Genomic DNA, 21,421 nt, shown 5'->3' on the forward strand with positions numbered 1-21,421 from the left:
GAAAAAAAAAAATTAGTTGGCTGAATAGTCAGTCACTAATTTTAGCTAACCAAATAGGAGTTGAGATAAATTTGCTTGAAAAGTACTTTCCTTGATTAAAAATGACATTATAACTTTACATGCAATGCATTTTAAACCATGCATAGATGTAAAGTGCTCATGCTCCCTAAGCTTTTCCTATTTTAAATGTGCTTGAAGCTGCTTCAAAGCAGAAGCTTTGCTGCTCTAGGGAGAAGCACTTTAACTCAAGATACTGGATAAACTTACCAGAGACTGTCAGATATTCTTTGACCCATCTCTGTAACACAGTTTGTAAGGGAGAGATCCTCCAGGTAATTGATGGAATAACCTCACATTTTCAACTTGAGGCTCTTCCTTATCTTGATATGCTGTTTGACATAACCAGTGGCTGGAGCTGATGTAACACTTCAGTCCCAGAAGGTTTTGTTTCTCCTCATAGAGGGATTGAGACTGAAATAAAGGAGGTGAAATTATTACCCTTCTGAAGTCATTAGCAAAGCTACCATTGATTGAAATAAGGCTAGGATCTCAGCCAAGGTTTTTAGTTGTTTAATTTATGGTAACATATTAATTGAGTTGTATTAAAACAAGGTTTTAAAAAAGTTAATCTTTAGCTCTGTGATACCATCTCCATTCCATAAATATTGGACATAGTGTTACTAAAAGTTTTCCTTTTTTGGGCAGGTTGATAGAGGTAGAAGATTTTAATTTATTTTTATAATTCATGTATTTGCACTCCTGGGTAAGAACTAAAGTATGCAGATGTCATTATACCTATAAATGAAAAGGACTTTATCCTAAATCTTCTAATTCTTTTGTATTATATGGCAGCATAGCTATCTAACACTGTGTCCTGCAGGAAATATTTGGCATACTTGTAAGCTCCAGGGAGAGAAGAACTAGGTTGATAACATCCATTAGTGTTGCTTTTGAATAAGAACTTGCATAAAGACTTCCTCTAAAAACCCCACAATTGGATTGAAGGGCTTTTTAGCCAAAGGAATGTATTGCAAGCTTTTGGCCTTCCTGTGCCTTCTGAAGCTGTGCTGGTGTGTGTGCCAGAAAAGCCTGTTGATTAGCAGAATTTTCTAAAACTGTGGCTGCCCTTTTAGAAAGTTGACATCTGGACTATATTTATGGTACTATTTTCTTTTTTCAATGGATGTGTCAGAGTGGATTTTCCTCCTTTACTCAATATTGTTTCTGTAATTTGACAGAAAAGATTATTTCTCTAGTTTTAAATGCACAGCTAATAAAGTGTTCCCAAGCTCTGATGACAATAAGAACAAATTGTATTGTTTTAAAATGCAAATGTTTCTTTTACTGTACTTATTTTCTTACTTCTCTTACCTGCTAGAATAGTTTTAGCATTAGGCATATTTTAATATGCATCTAGAAACAGGCAAAACTGCTTTTATTATTGCTTATAGTAATGAATTATGGTAATGTAAACACTGCAGCAAAAGGGAAACTAGAAATAAAGACTAAATGGGAAGCAAGAATCTGCATTTGAGATCTTCTTTTTGCTGCATATCAGACTTCTTATCAGTCTTCACATTTGTCTTGTATGTGATGACTCTGGGCCAGGTAGAAATGGGATTTTTCATTAAAACTCAAGGTGTGTTGTTCCACTTGTACCAGTCCCAAAGTACACCCAGTTGGTGTGTTGCATATTGATGGTATCTTGGCAAAAAGGAAGCCCAGTTATCCATTAGCTAATTCTCAGAGTAATCTTCTTTGTAACCAGCTCTTCAGGTAATACCTTCCAAGTTTTTTCATGCAATGAGCAAAGTCAGAGTAGTCACCAAGTTTCAAGGAAACCACCCTCTCTCTGGAAAGTTTTGTGTGATTAAGTACAGTGATTTCTAATCTTTCATATTCTGTATTTTCTGATAATTTTTGTGTATTGTGAGGAAAAATTGAGCAAGACTGGATTTAGACAGAATGAGGTAGAAGCTTCTGAGCACCAGATGCCATCAATAAGATCAGGTGCCTTGGTTAACCCTCCAGTATCACCCTCCACAATGTGGTAACTGAGGCTGTGATCAATATCCCACAGCTTGGCTGCAGAATCATTTTGTTTGGTGTTTTCAGGTAAACGTTTTCTGCCACAAAACCTAGAGGCTGATACTGTTCTGTTGGGGCAAACGGATGAGCTGTTTCACCCAAACCTTGTACCTGCCTCTTGTAGGCTGCTCTTCATGATGGGTCTGCTCAGCTGCTGTGAGCGAGCGTTTTCAGTCCCCATCACTTCTTGCTCGTGGATGAGCGACCTGGTCTAGTGGTAGGTGTCCCTGCCCATTAAGGGGCCTGGAACTGGATGATCTTTAAGGGCCCTTCCAACCCAAACTATCCTGTGATTCCATGGAGAAATACACACCCTGCCATCTCTTAGCGAGAGGTCATCTCTGCTGGTACAGTTGCCCTGTGGGGTTTCCATGATTTAAGAGGACTGGAAGGTAGCAAGACATGAGATTGTTTTAGAGTCCATTCTCTTTAAAAATCTGAGATAATATACTCTCTGTGTATGCAAAGTTAAAATTTCAGGTGCTGTATTGTCCCATTTTTGCAGATCTTAAGTGTAATGTGATGACAGGGATGCTCCTAAGTTGCCCATCTGATCAAGAAGGGCAGGTCTAAAGGTACTAAATACCTGAGTAAATGCAGACTAGCTACAAAACTGGGGTGTGCAGCACAGTGGAGGAAGGTGCTTATGAAGACTGCAAAAGAATGTGCTTAAATTCTCCCCTGGATAATTCACATTTCCATTATAAGTATCTTAGCTGAGAAATATGCAAGCACACAAAACGGGTGCTTGTAATTCTTACAAACTAGTTGGCTCCCAAACTTTAATTTCTGAGCAACTGTTGAATGACAGAAGTACTTTCACTCTTTCCATGCAAATCCCCTTTAAAAAAATCCTTTTTAGCTTCATGTACTTTGGAATTGCTAGTGGCAGTTGGTGTCTCACTTGAAATGGGATCTTTCTCCAGTGTTTTCCTGCCATTGAACCATGGCTAAATTAGACCTGGTAATCCCTTTGATGTGTGGAGTTATTGGAACACCAGACCGAGCTGCAGTAACAACACTGGTGATTGCTGTGATCTGAACTCGGTCACATTTCCTGCCCGGAATATCCCGTATGGAAACCTCATAATAAATTCTGTCTAAACATGTTCTGCTTGAAATCCGCCCCTGTCTTAAAAATGAAATGTGCATGTGCTATTTTTATTGTACTCTGCACTAATAAGTTCATTTCTTAAAGAATTCCTGTAGCCTTGTGGCCATAAATATATTTTGAAACTAGGGAAGAGTCTGAGATGAGCAGTGCAAAGAATCTGGTTGTTTGAAATGTGTTTTACTGTACCTTGAGGCTGGTTTCTAAAGATACTGAATGTTTCCATCAACGTAGTAATTCTTATAATCAGCTCCTGGAATATAAAGTATATTCAAATGATGCTAAATATAAAATTGTGTGTGTATATACATCTCTCATTATTTACAAAAAATAAATGTATCTGCACTCTGAAAAATGCTGTCCCTGGCCTTGTGGTCAAGGGAAGAGGGCAAGTCTGTTTCTTGTTATTTAAGGTAAAAAAGGAATTCAGGCATATAGTCAAAAGCTGTTAATCAAACTAATGTTACACATTGTATCAACACCTTAATGCTAAGGAGATCTTTAGGATAAAGGAAGTATTTTAAACAAATACCTTCGAGTTCCCTGCAACACCCCAATGCTTTTGGTTTTAGATGGTTAGGGAAGGTCTGTTGTGTAGGCAAAGCCATAAATGGAATGAAATGAGGTTGCTATAAACAAAGCATTGATAAGTTGTTGCAAATTAATGTTGAGGAAAATGTCTCTGAAATGTTTTGCAGAGGTGAATCTGGTGCCGGGAAGACTGAAAACACTAAGAAGGTTATTCAGTACCTTGCTCATGTTGCTTCCTCCCATAAAGGAAGAAAGGACCATAATATTCCTGTAAGTTGGGATATCTTCTCATTTGTTTATTGCTCTTTTTGAAAACTATAATCTTTGCATTTAAAAAAACCACAACTTTTTTATTAAATACAAGCTGTAATGTAATCCACATCATTTTGTCTCAACCATTATTTTCTCTTTAGCAGGGGCAGAAATGAGCAGTTAAATCAAAATTTCCATTTAACTTTGGCTGGTTAACTTCTGATGTGAGATTAAAGCCTTTATGCAAACATTGCAACTAGAAACAATATCAAAGCTTTCTGATTCAGTATAACTCCAGTCTTCAAAAAATGTGACTCACTTGGGCAATTCCTTGTGAATTTAGTTCCCACTAGATGCAGTTCTAAGTCCTAAATTTGGGAAGAAGCTTTCTGTTCTTTCAAAAATTGACTTCTAGATGGGAAAAATCTTCAAGCTTAAAAACTGCTGGAGACTTGCAATATCTAGAAGGCAGCAGCACAAGACATTACAAACAAGAAGCTCACAAGACATTACAAACAAGAATGTGTACACTTGTATGTCAGACAATCTTGATTTTTTTGGTAACTTGTCACTAACTCCTGGTTTATGTAGAACTTTTTACTGCCAAAATTTGCCCTTTTTTTTTTTTTTTAGCAATTCTTTGCTTTAAAAAATGAGTTTAAGCACTTGGATCTCTTTGGAGTGAAATACTAATTCAACTTTGACTCTCTGTAATCAATACTGGCCTACTCCTGCTTTTCTCCACTGGTACCACAGGTGTCCCTGGTGGCTGGAAGCTTTCAGGCTGGAACATGTGACTTAGTAACAATTTCTAGTGATTTCTAGTGCACAGCACTTACCATTAAGACATTCTTGAATGTGTTGAGACTCAAATGCATGGAAAAACAGGAGATGACTATTGCCCAATCTGTGAAGGAACAAAAAGGCAAGGATTTGAAGTGGAAGAGAAGGAGAGGTTGCCCTGCAGGTAGATTTGGAGAAATATATATAGTTAAGTTATACTCTAGTTTCTCTTCAGATTGTGTAAATGGGGAAACATGAATCTTTGCTCTAATCAAGAGCAAGTAACGTGACCCTGCACAGCTGGATTATCACACAGAAAAGATAAAAATAAATCTTTTAAAGTGTATATTGTGCAGCCAGAGTGTGGTGCAGATTGTGTCCACGTCGGTTAGAGCCTTAGAAAGAAGGTTTTTATGGTTGTAGTGTCAGCAGTATTAGGTGAATGTTTGTGGCATTGTCTTGTGTGGTGGGAGAATATGTGGCTCTGGGGAATGCCACTTAGCACGTCATCCATCAGAATTGGTTTTCTGTGTAGGCTTTGATGTATGAATATTCTTTGCTGTGCAGCTTTGAACAAAACAAAGCATTATTTTTCAGTTTCTACAGGAGTAAAATTGCCTACAGCTTTTTGCAGGAGAAGGGAATTAGGCAGAGAAGGGAACTGCACATCATGTATCTAAATATGTGTTGAGAACCAGGAATAGCTCAAGTGGAAAGAGATTTCTGGAAGCCTCTTGTCCAGCCTCCTTTCAAAATGGCCTTTCCTTGTAAAGCTGAGTTTTGAAAATCTTGAGGAATGGTGATGATGCAACCTCTCTGCAAACCTGTTCTAGTGCTTAGCCACTCAAAGCCCTGGTTTTACTTGTTTAGAAAGTACTCCCTGTTTTTTTGGCCTGCCTTGTGCTGTGTTTCAATGAGCACTTCATGCAGTACCTCTGCTAAAAGAAATACCCTTTTTAAGCTTGGTCATTGTAACCATTCCTGTGGCTGCTCACTGGGCCTGGAGACTGATGCAGGCTCAAACTAGTGTCCTTAAAAGTCCAATTAGTTTCCTCTGTTGTTTATTGCATGGTTGCATAGCTAGTATGAAGTGAGGGCACAGAAAAGAGAGTGGAAAGCTGAGGTAGAAAGCATCAGTGAAGGATGAGTTGCCCTTTTTAATGCAGTGTTGGTCAATTTCATTTAAATCTCTGGCAGACCTGCACTTTACTTCTCTGTTCACCAGTGTGATCAAATGGGATGGTGGTGTTCATCTCAAAGAGTTTTGAAGATGGTTGTTGTCATCAGCTGCTCTAAGGACCATTGATGGCTGTCATCATGAAGGCTGAAAAAGTTTTTTTTTCTTTGTGAAACATAGTTCAGGCACAGTAAAAAAACCCAACAGGTTAATGTCCTGAATAAAAGTTAGGGATTTTGATTGTGCACTTTATGCAATGCAGTGCTGTGGTAAACCCTGAATGAAACATGTTTGTGAAAAATGCAGAATGTTTGTGTAACCAGAACAGTTTTGAAAATACAAACTAGGCTCCCTTGTGCTGTAACAATTCATTCTTATTAATATATATCACAAACCAAGAATTTATGATTGACACACCTAACACTCAAAAGTTAGGAAGTGCCAGAATTGGGTTTATACCTGCAGCCCTCCCTGGCTCCTGTTTACATATTCATTAGAGAGCTCTGGAGGGCTGGTGCTGATCCATACATAGTGCCCCTCTGTACAGCTTGTGCATTGGCCTGTGCACAGAGATTCTAAAGAGGCTTGTTAGGCTGCTAGTCATGGATTTCTTTTTATCCATCCTGTTACAAATAATTATCAGTGACATGCATGTTGAGGAGACTCTTCTGAATGCTGCATCAGATTTTTTTATGAAGCAGTTTGTACGCTGATACCTGCATACTTATCTCTCCAGTGCTGTTCAGAAGTCTAGGGTTAACTCTGCCTGCTTTGCCTGACAGAGTGCTGTAAGAGTGTGACAAACAAAAGTAGCCCCAGTTTGACACCTCAGGCCATGGCCAGAGTAGCACTGAAGTTCTGCCATGCCACAGTTGCTCACCAAGGACATTCTCCAGCAGCACTGGTTGTGAAATGCTCAGTTTATGCGAGGAGCATCACGTAGGAGCTCTACCCATCCCTTGGGCATCCTCATCATGTTTGGCATTCAGCTGCTTGTCCATGAGTCTTTTCTTTCCCAACAGCCCTCTTTCATAACAGCTAGTGAATGTGTGCCTACAGAAGAGTCCTGCACAGCCCTTGGCATGCCATCCTCAGAGAGGGATCCTGTGAGAAGTGGAGCCAGTAACACATTGTAACCACAGAAAGTGGAATTACAGTGCTGGACAACCTTAATTCTTGCATTTCCTAATTTTCTGTGTTTGAATCTGTAGCCACACCGTCTTATTTCCTGTTTAATCCCAAGGAATGTTAAAGCTCTGGTCTTGGGCACTACACTGGGAAGTGTGGGTAGGTGGTGGTGGTAAAAATGCAGAAGAGAAGCTTTAGCAGTTGTGGGAATTGGCAGAATTAGGTGACCCACGCTGATGTCTGTTGGTCTGGTCAGCTCTTCCATGCACCTGGGCCACACAGAGGAGCCTCTTGAGCAAATAATGTCACCTGCTGTGTTCACATACAGCTGATTATCACACAGAAAAGATCAAAATAATTCTTTAAGTGTTTATCGTGCAAGTTGAGTGTGTTGCAGGTTGTGACCTCTCTCACCTTCACTCTCAATCATTTTCATGTTGGCCCAGGAAGTGTGGAGGTAAGGATATTTGGAATAAAAACAGAGGAGAAAAAGGACAGGTAACTGGTGAGTGTGGAGAGGAGGCCAGTGTGTCCAGAGAGGGTTTTGGTCAGATCAAGCAAGAAGGGTAGGGAGGATAAGGAGACTTCTAAAGCACTTTGATTTGTGGCTCATCTTTCCTGTGTACACTGAGATGGGAAAAAGTGTTAATGCATGTATTAGGGCTGCTTTAATATGGTTGAGTTGTGAGGCTTAATACTGACTGTTGGTTTTACTTTAGTTTACAGCTTTGTGGTTTTGGCTGGGGAGGGAAGTCAGTGCAAAACATAGTAATAAAAAAATATAAAAAATTGCATACATGGCTTTCCAAAAGAAGAAAAAGTGCTGGTTGTCACTTACTGCCCAGACATTGCCATGAACCTGCATGTGATATGGGCTATGTGAGCTTGGGGGATACTCTGAGCTGTACTTGTAGGCTGTGGACATACTTGGACCCTATTCATGGTCACATATGTGAGATTAGCAGTTGTCTTCACTCGTGTTAGTATGTTAAGTAGTTAAGGTCTGTGAATAACTGCATCTGTTCACCACTGCTGTTTCCCCTTCCAGTCATCCTGGTACTATTGTACTTCTGGTTCAGATGAACAGAATTAGGCTTCTGTTCACTGCCCCCCTCCTTAAAACTTTCCCATCCCAAACCCCCTCTATTTCCACTAAAATCCAGCTTTGACCATGGTGCAGTTTTAAGCTTCAGAAATAGAATTATAGAATCATTTAGGTTGGAAAAGACCTTCATGATCATCGAGTCCAACCGTAACATAATTACTGATACTTTCAGGTCAATGATTGCTTTCAGTAACTGCATTTGCCTTTGCAGCTGGAATACTAAATTATTTAACCTGTTTTATTAATTTCAAAAGAAACATAATTGGTTTTGAAGTACAGGATCATGGGTAGGCTTGCTCAGACTGAAGCTCCCCTTAGTGAGGATTTCCCAGATGAGCTTTAGATGCCCTAATTTAAACACTAAAGTTAAATATGTGTCTGATTATGCTCAGTTCTGTTTCTAACTGAGGACATAAATGGACACCCAAGAGAGCAATTTATCTTGGCTGAAGATAAGCAACCAAAGTGCCTCCTAGTTGTACTTATCCTTCTCTAGTGATTACAGGAGGAGTGGTAGTTTCATACTGAAACATCTAACATTTTTCTAGATGCCTGAGTTATTTTCCAAGCAGGTATTGATGCAGCTTTGCAAAATTCACATCACTTAGCTGAATAAGACAAACCTTTGCCAACTGCTTTACAGACCCCTGGCAATGTCTGGTATTCTGCACTAAAGCAGTGCTGGCTGTTTAAAATAATAGACATAAATGGAGGATGTGCATCTGGCTTGCAATGAAAATTTCTTGGTGTATTATACCTCTAGGCTCTCTGATGTGAAGCTCAGGTTTATTAAACTTGTAGACCAAGCCAAAGAAATAAATAATGGAATTGAAAAATTCTGCATTTCTACAGAAACTATGTAAAGTTGAATCTTGAAAGGCTTTTAAAATTTATTTTACTTTATTACATTAATGTTGCATTTACCTTTCTTCCTGGCAAAATGTGAAGGTCTTCCAGTTTTTGCTGCATTTCTTGTCGATGGTCATTGTGTGAAGAAAGAAACAAAGCTTTTGTCTCTTGTAGGTTTGCATTTCTTAAATACTTGAAGTACAGTGCAAAAACAAAACCCCAGACTCCTTAAGTTTTCCTTTCCTCTTGGTTCTTTCATAACCTTTCTGATTTTGAAGAATACTGATCATCTTAGTCATAAAAAACCACCTTGCAGTGGCTAAGGCTGCAGAGAAAGTTACTTGGTGTTGTGGATTTGATTTTTGTTGCTGTTTGGCAAAACTGTGGGAAGCAGTGCACAATTAGTTCAACTATTGCCCTTTTTCCTTGCTGCTCAAGGTCCATCTGTCATCTTGTGTTTTATTTGGGATTAGTCCTTTGCATAAACACAGGTTTCAGTGTTTTGCGCATGTGATGACAAGCGAATAACATCTTTTCTAACAGAAATGTTAACAGTTTCTATGAAGTGAGTATACAGTGAAATTAAACCTACTGACTTTTAATAATTTGGGATGTAACTTGCAGCTGGAATGCTTGCTTGCTAACATGTGCATTTGTTTGTTTGCAATGAACAGCCCGAATCACCTAAGCCCGTGAAACATCAGGCAAGTGTTTTTCTTTATGCTTTTAAGGTTATGTAGGTGAACTGATATATATATTCTTCTATTTTCTCTATTTATAATGTGGGAAATCTTGTAGAGGTATACAGCTAATATAGTATTAAGTGTCTTAGAGGCTGGACTAGTGACTAGCTTACAAGTTCCTCAGGATTGCAAAGCACTTCTCACCACATTGAAGTGGTGTTACTCGGTCCTGGAGCAAAAGGTTCACCCTCTCTGCAGCTGACCTGCAGTTGCCACGTGTAGCCTTGGTTAATGTGCTGCTGAGAGAATGCAGAACACTTAATATTAAACAAAGCACTAAAGAAGAGAGTAGTGGAAGCTACAAAATAGTTTTCATTAACCTACTCTTTTGTCTGAATATTCGTGTAGCTTCTCAGGTAACCTGATAAAGACACTGTGTGAGAGGCTTGGCCTAACCAATTGTGTTCTGAAATCAAGTGTTTCCCCTGCCTTTCTGGGCTGAGTGGTGTGAGTGTCACGGCATCGGTTCAGTTGGTGCTGCCTGAATTAATGTTTGAGCTCCAGCTGCTCTTATTGCTCAGGTTGGCTGGAGCTGCCATGCAGGAATTGCTGCCTGTTTCTTGCTCCCCTGCGTCCCCTCTTCCCATGGGCAGCAGCAGTGAGTCTGTTCCAGACCTTCTTGTACCAGCAGAGGACTTGCAGGACTCCCAGTGCTGCAGAGCATATTACGATGGAGCGTAAAGAGGAGGGTTAGGTGGAAGTTGAGGGTAAGACTGTGGAAAGGCAGAAACAACTCCTGCCTCATGTTGTGCAAGAGAAATGCTCCACTGCCTGACCTGAGATGGTAGGTGATGCATTTTTGGGCATGAGCTTTTAAATAACAAAAAGCTTTGCAACAGCTCCAGACAGTGTAAGCAAGGTTTGGTAACTCAAGCAGCTACCATGAGTTAGTTTAGCTGATTGTGTTCTTCCCCTCATATTTTTCTGAAAGCTAACTGTAGTGCAACTTAAATTGCAGTGGAAAGGAAATAGCTAAAGAAACTTCCAAGTTAGGTCTGGTGTATTGGAAGCAAAAAGGAATTGCATGGACAGCTGTGATGCCTTTGCTGGTGTGTGGTGACTCGTTAAACCTTTGTAACCCAATCGTGGGGCTGAGCCCACAGTCTCATTTTCAGAAGTTACAGACATTCTTAGTATTTTACCTCATCCTCCCTCCTTGCAAAACTTAGTCAATTCTAAAGGTTTTAAAGAAAATATTTCTCTTTTCCAAAAAACAGATGGAGTGGTGTTTAGTTCAACCCTCCTCTTGCTTAGAGTTAACTTGTCAGGGTTGAAATACACTGTTTGTTGGCAAACATTTTAACTGTAACAGTGGAACATGCTAATCCAGAAGTGTTGATATTGCATAAACCATAATCATTAACATGTCTGTTTCAATGTCATTTTGGACTACAGAGTGGATCCCTGTTGTATGTGAGTAGCATGTAGTTTTCCTTGCCTCACCCAGGCTTCACCACGAACCGAATCACTGGGATGCTGGTTTTTCTGAAACTGAGACAACAACCTGTCCTTGATCTTCGTGTTGCCCTGCATGAAACACTGCATGACCTCACTCTGCCATACTGCTTTTTCCAAGTTCTGGTTAGGGGCCTGTGCAGGAGTTAGGCCCACAGACCAAGTTGCCACTCTTTCCAAAACACTTCTAAACAAGAGAATGGATTTTGGGCTGTGAAGCCAGTCCATCTAAAAAGGAAAGCTACTAAATCAGGAGCCATTTAACACAGTGTGAGAGCTGTGCTACTTGTGAGTGCAAACCCCAGGGGCTGTGATCGCTCTGTTCCCTCTCACAGGTTTCCCCCACATCTGAAGACCTGCCTTCAAACCCTCAGAGATGATTGTAAAAACGAGCTACCATGAACTTCTGGCATTCAGTTGGAAAATCGGAGGGAAATGATTTTCCAATGCATTGCAGAAGTTCTTCTGCACAAACCCAAATTCAGGCTGTGCTACACGGAAGCACTTGAAAGCATGGGCAGCGAGATGCTTTTGGTGGCACAGTGATGGTCTGTGGAGGAGTCTCATCTTGAAGCCAGTCTGCTTTCTTTTCCAGAATAGTTAGAATTGGAAATGTAAGCTGTGACACGCTTGCTGCGTTTAATATACGTAATGTGGTTTATTTCAAGCTGTGTACAGCATGGTAAGCAAGCTTCTCATTTTTATACTTGGTGCCTTAGCAGGAGCTGACAGTGTGGCTGGGAGAGGGGAATGGGAAGAATGGTGTGAGCAAAGGCTTTCCCACTACCTGATGTGTTCACATGGGAACCTTTTAGATTATAAATGGCAGACAGGCTTATAGGGGTTATAACAGATCTAGTTTTTCTCCAATTGTGGATTTTTTGGGGTCAATTTGAAAGTGCTTCTGAGAACTGTAGTGTTGGCAGACCTAACATGCAGTGCGTAGGGACTGTGGCCCAAGTAATGTTTCATGTGCTCTGGGCTAAGACACATTTTTTTCTTTTGGTTATTTCAAAATTCAGAGAGAATGTAGTCCCAAAGGGAATATGCTTGGAAGTAAATGAGTTTTGAGCAGATAACTTGAGGTCACATGAAAGAAAGAGCAGTCATTAGTTTCTAGGAGGACTTGAAATATATTTCAATATACAAATAACAGCCTCTTTTAGGTGTTAACTAGTTAATTTTAAGAATTACTGTGTAAGAATTGACCTCCTGTGGAAGCCTTAAGAGACTTAAGTTTCCTACTCTTCAATGCTCAGTTTGGGGCCTTTATTCATCTATGCTATAAATAATTGGAAAAAGCAGGTTTACGAACACAAACATCAGTTTTTGAGACTACATTCCAGACAGCTTCACTTTCTTCTTTGTTTTTTTTGTTGGTTGTTTGTTGTGTTTTTTTTTAAACCATCCTTTAGAGCAGGAAGGCAATGTCATGTTTCCCCATGTGCACCCATGCCTCCTGGGCTCATGGAAGCAGCACAGACTGTTTTGGCTACCAGACCCCCTCACGGACAGCAATTGTAAAAGCTGTTGTGCAATTTCCTTAAGATAAGTACTTTGATTTCAACATCCAGTGGCTTGAATTTAAAGAAACATTAAAAAAAAAAAATGCATTAAACATACTGAGCAATGTTGGCTGAATTGAGCAATGTGAAGATGATCTTTGTATCTGCTGTTGCTCAGTTCCCATTATGCCATTCTGGCACACTCCTCAGGTGCATTCAGGTCAGAGATGTTGCAATGATATCAATGTCTGGCTGGCTGAAAGTGGGGATTTCACTGATTTTAAAGTTAAGATTGAAAATGGGTATTCCAAAGTAGCTGTATTGTCAAATCACTAAACAGGATGTTAAGGAATAAACTTGCACTAAAATCTAAACCAGTCACATTAGTTTTTCTTCTTAAATGTGCCAAGTCTGTGCCTAATTTCATTAGCCCTAAATGTGAATTTGCTTTTCCATGTTCAGTGATTTTCAACATCCATTAAGCCCTGTTTGGTCACTGCTCTGTTTGTGTGTGTTTAAAAAGGCAAACAACCCATAACAACCACCCTGCCAAAAAACCAAGCCACATGCTCCACTGGATGGAGGAGACTTTATCAGCGGATGTAGAAGTGAGGGGAAATATGATAACCCCCTTCTGAAGGTGGCATCATGGCCACAGCCTGGGTAAAATGACTGTCAGGAAGAAGCAGAATATAGGAACCCTTAATCACCTGTGCATTGTGCTCATGTCTGTTTATTTTTCTGTTTGTGTGGTTTTTAGGGGGAGCTGGAGCGTCAGCTTCTTCAGGCGAATCCCATTCTGGAATCCTTTGGGAATGCAAAGACAGTGAAAAATGACAATTCCTCCCGCTTTGTGAGTTACTCCTTTTCTCTTTCAGAGCCTGTAAACCTGCATTACTGTGTATGGAGAAATTCCCTTTTTAGGAATTTCTTTGGTTGGTATCAGAGGCTTTGTTCTTTCTTCCACAAATTCAGGTTCTCTCACAACGCCTCTGCACTATGTTGGGCTCACTGAAGATAATTTTACCCAGTTTCTGACTTCATCCATCCTTGAATTGACAGTATTGTTCAGTGTAAAACAAGTATAACTATGCTGTAGAGCTAAATTGTGGCCTGTGTGCACAAATTACTGCTGAACTCCTATAAAGTATGAATGAGTATGGCCTCAACGTGCAATTTGGCTAAATATGTAGCCTTCTTGTCAATAACTGTGACTTTGTCTATTAATTGGTTTAGAGAAAAAATGCAATTTTTTTTTAAAAAAGCACAAAACTTGCATATAAAAACCTCTCTAGATTTCCACACCCTTCTGTTTGACAGGTTTGCTGAAGAGAAATAAAAAAGACAGTATGGTTTATTCAAGGTGTTGGGCACTCTTGTAGCTGGTTGTTTTTGTTGGGTCAATGCCTTAATTTCACATACTCTTTTGGTGGCAGATAACCACTTTTTATGTGTTCCTTTGTTTTAAAAATAGGAGTGGAACTAGGAGTGAATAGCTATTTACCACTTCTTAAGGTTTCCTTCCCTTTGAAGGAAGAAAAACATCTCCTATTTCAGGGGAAAGATGTTTTTAGTATGACTTGCAGACTGTATAGAAGGTATTAAATCTTTTTGTGTGTGGGAACAAAACTAAAATTTACAGAACAAATGAAAGATTTCTTGGCTGCCTTGAGGTTTCAACAGTTGCTTGGATTTGTAATGTATGAACTTGGTTCCAGTGATGAGGACTCTGGAAATCTGTGTGACTAAATCCCTTAGCTTTTTCAGTCATGAAGGGAGTCAGAGTACTGGAGAAATTCAGCTTTGATAATTTTATAGCCACATTATTTGCAGTATTCCTTGATGCTTCTATATGTTTGGTATAGGATTTATAACATCAACAGGTTTCACTGCATGATAATTCTACTTTGTTTCACATCTTGAATCCATCAAAGATTGTACTAATTTAATGAAGATTCTCATTTCCTAAAAGATGTTACTGTCTGGTTTGTATTATATAAAGTCTGCATTGCCATCGTGAACATAATCACTCAGATGGCTCCAGCTCTATTTTTATAAAGGAGCAAGTATAATGCACTCCAGATGGTGTCATCTCATGCAGAAAAAAATAATCTTCAGTAAGAACCATTTAAAAACCTGACTTAAAAAAATATATATCCTCCCACAAAGTGAGAAGTTCTGTTGTTCAGCTCATACAGGCTTGACAGTCTTCAGCATGAGGATGCCAGCCTGTTCCCTTCACACTGATAATGCCAGATAGGACTGAAATAAGGCTAGTGTCAAATCAATTTAATATTTTTTCTTTTCCTTCTACCAAAGGCAGTGTTCTCTTGTGTTTCAGGAAATAGTCTCCAGTTTGCAGTGGACAGGAGAGTGGGCTTGCTGGGTTCATATTGCAGAACTAAATGCTTCCTTCTGATGTGGTTTTTACAAAGCCATGTATTTAGAGCTATAATGATAGTGTAAGCAGAGTTCAGTTATTAGATGGCCACCACTGCAGACTTACTGATAAATTAAAGATTTCATGGCAAGATTTGCCAGTGCTAGCTAAAAGGATGTATTCACATTTTGCTTTTAAGATTAATAGGTTAGTGACCCTCTCTAGTGTGGACTAGTGATGGCTGAACTTTGAAGCAGAGAGCATTGGGGCCCCTCTTCTGATGTGTCAGCTTGCTTAATGACTGCATTTCCTCTCAATTAATTTTGTTCATGGAACTGGTAACTTGACAGCAGAAATTAGATAACTTAAGGGTGAAACAGAGTAAAGTGGTTCCGAATTAAATCAGAAAAAACTACTGGCTAGACCTTATGTAATGCTTCATGTTTATTTTCACATGTAACGGGGCAGATTCAAGCTGTGTCAGTTGAAGGAGGCTCCATGTTACCTGTTCTGGGTAGGAAGTTGTCAGCTGCCATTCTTGACGTGCTAGTGCTGATACATGGGTTATATCTAGTCTGCTGGCTGAATTTCAGTAAAGTGCCAGTTCATTCTTAGAGACAGTTATAAATATAGCTTCTACAATTGTTACTGAGCAAAAAGTAGAAATGCTTCAGTTACAGGCTGAGCTTAGTGTGTTCTGTTTCTTCATACTCAGAAATCTGAGTTCAGGTGCTAGTCCCTGACAGAGAATGCTTAAAAATAAGCCTTGTTCCTTGCCAGGGTCATGTTAGTGCCACTGGCTTTCCAGCCAAACTGCAGATTAAGCAGCAGGGAGTAACCATTGAAGCTAATTTAAAATATTCCACCAATTTTCTTGAAACCTGGAGGAATCACTTTGAGTTGAAGATGTACAGCCACAGTCAAGGAGTAGTTGCTTTGCTCTGAAACTAGATACAGCTGGTAGGTAGGTTGTACCTTTCTCTGGATTCACTTGGGTGGTTGTGGGGAGAAAGTTGGTCACTTTTGGGCACACAGATCTCTTTGACAATGAATGGGCTTTATCAGGAAAGCCAAGACAGGCAGGGTGTTCTGGTAAGGGCTGAAATAGCTCAGATGCTTGCAGCAGCTTGTTCAGGTGTAAGTCTGCAGCATGGCAATGTACCCCCCAATACACACTTACTAGATAAAGCTGTTGCTAGAATGCATATATTCTGTCTGCTTGTAGAGTAGAATATTTAATATGAAAATCAATAGTACAGTCCCTGGGCTGAATGGATCTGCCAAGCAGAAAGTCACTTCAATGCACTAATCAGTCAGACTTGAGATAAGTGAGCATTTTGATCCTGACTGCAAGAGCTTTCAGAAGGCCTCCACAAAATATAGCAGTAGGTGACTTTGTGCAGATACCATCACAAGAAGCCTGTAGACAGTTGTTAGCAAACTGCTGTGATGCTCCCTGATCTCCCAAAGCTGCTTGTGTGTGGGTAGAGGACTGTAGAAATGGGATGCAATGAAAATGGAGAGCTTGGTGTAGTCACTGGGTATTCCCATGGGTTTCTTTCCGTGTTTGCAACCAGGGGACTACCTAACAGATAAGTGACTACAAACTTGAAATACAGTAATGGTGCTGCTAAAAGTGATCCAGCTCCCAAGGCAAAGCCTGTTGACCTGTTGAGAATGTTTGTAGCCAAGTGACAAATCATAGTGGGGAACTGATGTGGCTTAAAACTGATATGATACACCCACTTGCAACCACTTTTTTTTTTCCGAGGGCTGCTCTGTGTTTGAGAATTGTGCTTTTTATGGTCCTTTGTGAAGAAAAGTCCTTTCTTTACTAACTGCTAGAAAAGAGGGGCCATGCAGATAACAGCCATCCTGGATTTGGAAGTGGCAGTGGCAGTGTGATGGCCTGGGCTGGGCAGCATGCCGAGATCTAGCATTGCTGCAGATAAACCACCTTCAGGCACCAATAAGTTTATTATAGAAATGTGTGCACTTCAAATCTCAGTGTTGCTTTCATCCTCAGGTACCGTGTTTTGTCATTGTGAGAAACTGAGCTTCAATTTCAGAAAAGCTTTTCCTAAGCCTGGATTACAAACTTCTCTGAACACTGTGTCTTTAATCTTTAGCAAGTGTCTGTGTGCAGTGTAACACGTTTCATTGAAATATGGCTGAGCACATGGAGGGGAAAAAGTTTCATTTGAACTTGTGTGAAATGCTTATTATGTGAATGCAGGTAGGATTATGTTTTATATAGACAGCATTGTTGTAAGAAAAAAAAAAAATCAGTCATTATAAAAAAATCTCTTGTCTTTGCAGGGCAAGTTCATCAGAATTAACTTTGATGTTACCGGTTATATTGTTGGGGCCAACATTGAGACATGTATCCTCATTTGTGCCACATCACTGTAAAATGCAAGTTTCTTAATTGTTTTGCTTTCAACCCTGGAATTCATTGGAATGTAGTGAAAGGTTACCACATGTCTACATTCCCTTGACAACATCCATCTCTTTCTTTGTTTCAAAATAGCTGATTAAATATCACCAAGTCAGCGTGCTTAGTAATTGGATACTCCAAAACCTAGCACTCTGAAATCTGTTGGATTTTCAGCCTAGCCTTAAAAACGGGGTATGTAAAACAAGGAAGGAATTTTGAGTGTGCTTGCTCTATGAACATTTCTAGGAAGAAAACCAAAAAACACACCACCTTCCTAATCAGAAGCTGAGCTACCGTGTTGTGCCAAAGAGCTTGGTTTGCTCCTCAGCCCTGCAGAAGCAGCTCTCTGCCTAGAAGGAGAGTGATGCTCATTATAAAGTGATAGATCTGAAATGCTGAGACATCTTTTGCTTTCTTAGGTCTTCAAGATACCAGTGTAGGTTCAATAACACGTGACCTACTAGCAATTAGTGCTGAAGCCTAATTCAGTTTTAGCTTTGCAGCTTCTTTTTATTTATGATTGTGTAAAACCAAGTAAAAATACTTGCACTGAAAGCCCTTCTCTAAAGTGGTTTTCTTTATACTAAAAATAATGTGTAACTTTTTTTAAAGTTTGTTTAGCCTTTTTTCTGAGGGAATAGAATCATAGAAGGGTGAAGGTTGGAAAGAACCTTAAAGATCATCAGGTTCCAACCTCCCTGCCATGAGCAGGGACACCCAACACCAGACCAGGCTGCACAAGCCTCATCCAACCTGGCTTTGAACACCTCCAGGGAAAGGGCATCAACAACCTCCCTGGGCAACCTGTTCCAGTGCTTTCCTGCCCTCATGGTAGAATAGCAATAGGGTGGTCATAAAATTATGAAATCGGAAGTCTTAGTTAACAATATCAGCATTAATCATAATCAATGCCCCAGTTAAACTTTCATTCTGTTGCTGTGAGTTAAATTGCTTATTTTTTAAGTGCGTTGAATGTTTGGAACTGTCACAAAATGAGATTTCCCAGAAAGTCTGGGAAAGATCAATAGTTATTCAAAATATGCTGTAATGATAAATGTTTTTTTCTTTCAGCACAGCACTGGGACAAAGGCAGTTTCTGCTTTTAGGAAAGCTCAGATGAATGGTTTTGCTTAGAGCTTTGTGGAAACAGGGGGGTCTTAACTCTTAGGGAATTGTTGATTCATCACAAGAGCTCATCATTGCTCATAACCCATGTCCCTTCAAATCCCTGTCCCACATTTGCTTTATGATATGGAATATCAAGATATAAAAACTTAAATAACATTACAGCTGGTGGCAGCTCAGTAGACGCTCTCTGCTGCACAAATTGAATTTGGGAGTTGTTTAAAGGCAGTGGAGATTGTTTGTAAAAATGCCCTGCCTGAAAGAAATGACAAATGCACTTCAGATGAAGTACTTTTGAGTTCAGCAGCTGCTGGTTTTTTTTGGTATTAAGAATTCAGCTATGACCTTGATAAAAAGTGATTGAAAAAAAGTGGCCAGCTCCCCCTCTCATGTAGACTTCAGCTGATCCTTTGTCAGGGAAATGCAGTCAGCATCCAAAAAATGAGTGGGAAATTAAATGTGGGCTTGTGCCAGACTAAATGTGAAATATTGTCTCTAAAGTTACTTAAAGTTCAATTTGGACATAGCCCTGTCATTGCTATTAAAGATCTATTTGGATTTTATGCAATTTATAGCCTGCTTTGAAAGTTTTGTTTGCCTTGGATGCTTTTCACCAAAAATTGCAGAAGATCCTTGACTAGTTCTGATCAGACTTGTTGGAAAAGTCTCGCGCTGTTCGTCAAGCTAAAGATGAGCGGACGTTTCATATCTTCTATCAACTACTTGCTGGAGCAGGAGAGCACCTGAAGTGTAAGCTGAGAATCTCGTTGTGTAAACCTGTCACTGTGATTTCAGTGTTAATGCTAGTCTTCTGTCTCAAACCAGTGAGTTTGAAAAGCAGAATGAAAAACCAGGTGGCTTTGTTTTGACATAACATCTGTGATTTACCAAGTCTGCTCTTGAGCAACTGCTGCACTTCAAGCAAACGGCTCTGACATGACCAAGCCCAGTTTGGACTGGGAATCACTGGTCTGAAACTGCAGTACTCCCACCTGATAAATAACAGCCCTGGCCAGCAGTGACAACCCTATCTATTCTGGACCATGCCTTCAAACTGGGTACAAAATCAGGCATTTTGCCAGAGCTGAATGAAACCCTGTGGCTTTCCTCAGCCTCGGCAGTGCTGTGCTGGTTATCTTCCTCTTTTTTCTTTTCTTTTCTTTTTCCCTTGGTAACTGGAAATTTCTGTTAGGGTGTGATAAGTGAAATTAAATGAAGGTACAGACTTCAGAGAATTGACCCAGTCTTTGTCCTGTATTAGATAAACTGGTATTTAGCATCCTTGATGTGGTAATCATCAGTACCTAAGTCCATTTCTGCCCGTGTCTGTTACCTTTCATAGAGAGATTTCTTTTAGGATATTGGAAGGAGGGATTTGAGAGGATATGCTAGTTCTGAACTGGGTACTGTTCTGTTTACAGGCTTAATGCATTAAAGACCTAAAGTAGGTTGCTACAGATAGAAATACTGGGAATGTGGCTTCATCTTCTAAGGCACAATCATATTTTTAGAGTTTCAGAAGCTGGTATAATGACTTGTGACTATATTTGAGGAACTGGTATTATAAAGCACAGTTTGTGCATTTTAGTGAGTACAGGTGGGTGTGAACAGCTTTCCCTTGGCTTATTTTTCTGTCTCTTCCCCTTCAGCTGACTTGCTGCTTGAAGGATTTAACAATTACAGATTTTTATCCAATGGCTACATCCCCATTCCTGGGCAACAAGACAAGGATAACTTCCAGGAGACTATGGAAGCCATGCATATCATGGGATTTTCGCATGATGAGATCTTGTGTAAGTTATTGAGCCTTTTGGCTTTTAAAAATGTGGTTATTTTCTCTTGTGCACACACACACACACTTGCTAATTTAATGTCACCAAATTCAATGTGGCTTCAGTATCTTGACAGCCTGCAGCAAATGTTTGCTTAAAGTGAGCTTGAGTTGAATTAAAGCCATTTTACCCAAAAAAGTACACCACAAAGTTTATTTTCTTTCTGAACTCACACTTTGAATTTGGAAGGGAAGTGACACAAATAACAGGAGAAAAATGTGTTAAGCTGAGCCCTCTTCAATTAAACTGTTGCATGTACCTTTTTTTTAACACAGCCATGCTGAAAGTGGTGTCTTCAGTGCTACAATTTGGAAATATTTCCTTTAAGAAAGAGAGAAATACAGATCAAGCTTCTATGCCAGAGAATACTGGTAAGTTGACCACAACTGTATGGCTTCCTTTAACTTGTGCTGTAATTTTCTTCTTGCTGTTTGACTAGTGCATATCTTGAAAAGCACAGAGCAGTCTTCTGAGCTTCCTTGATAGCCTTCTGTGCCAAAAGATGCCATGACTTTTGTGGTAGCAGGCAATCATTAAAACTTTCCTCTTTCATCCTTGTAATGTAGACAAATTAACGTCTCCATCAGCAGAATTTCTGCTGTTTGCATTGCTTCTAAACTTTGAACAAGTATTTCAGTTGTAGCCTTGTTTTTTGCTATCTACGAAGACTTAAGCACTAGGAAAAAGTTGATGCTTAAATCAGTTTGTTTTCTTTGGGTCTCGACAGCAGTTTTCTTGCCAATGATAAGAGCCCTGGAGCCAAGCACAACCTCCATAGTGAGATGGCTGAACATAAGAATGCTGTATTTAGAAAAATCTGATTTCTGAAGTGGCACAGCAATGTGACTAAGATTTAATTCATCAGTTAGTACCTGCATTGTGATCAACTTTTTGGGGAGTATGTATTCTTCACAAAAAGA

At 39.7% G+C, this 21,421-nt stretch overlaps 1 protein-coding gene across 4 annotated transcripts in view; it reads left to right on the plus strand.

Moving 5' to 3' along the window:
* MYH10 (myosin heavy chain 10) overlaps positions 1-21,421 on the plus strand; it is a 105,394-nt gene that overhangs the window by 44,972 nt on the left and 39,001 nt on the right. For 2 of the 4 annotated variants that reach the window (XM_051634661.1, XM_051634664.1), the window contains exons 5-11: positions 3,898-4,000; positions 9,699-9,728; positions 13,488-13,580; positions 17,427-17,490; positions 19,321-19,419; positions 20,319-20,462; positions 20,777-20,872. In XM_051634661.1, the coding sequence (XP_051490621.1) occupies positions 3,898-4,000; positions 9,699-9,728; positions 13,488-13,580; positions 17,427-17,490; positions 19,321-19,419; positions 20,319-20,462; positions 20,777-20,872 (629 nt within the window). The remainder of the gene's footprint in view (positions 1-3,897; positions 4,001-9,698; positions 9,729-13,487; positions 13,581-17,426; positions 17,491-19,320; positions 19,420-20,318; positions 20,463-20,776; positions 20,873-21,421) is intronic. The other 2 variants (XM_051634662.1, XM_051634665.1) reach the window with 1 other exon arrangement.

This window comes from Apus apus, chromosome 17 (assembly GCF_020740795.1).
Source record: "Apus apus isolate bApuApu2 chromosome 17, bApuApu2.pri.cur, whole genome shotgun sequence".
In the NCBI taxonomy this organism is placed as follows: Eukaryota; Metazoa; Chordata; class Aves; order Apodiformes; family Apodidae; genus Apus; species Apus apus.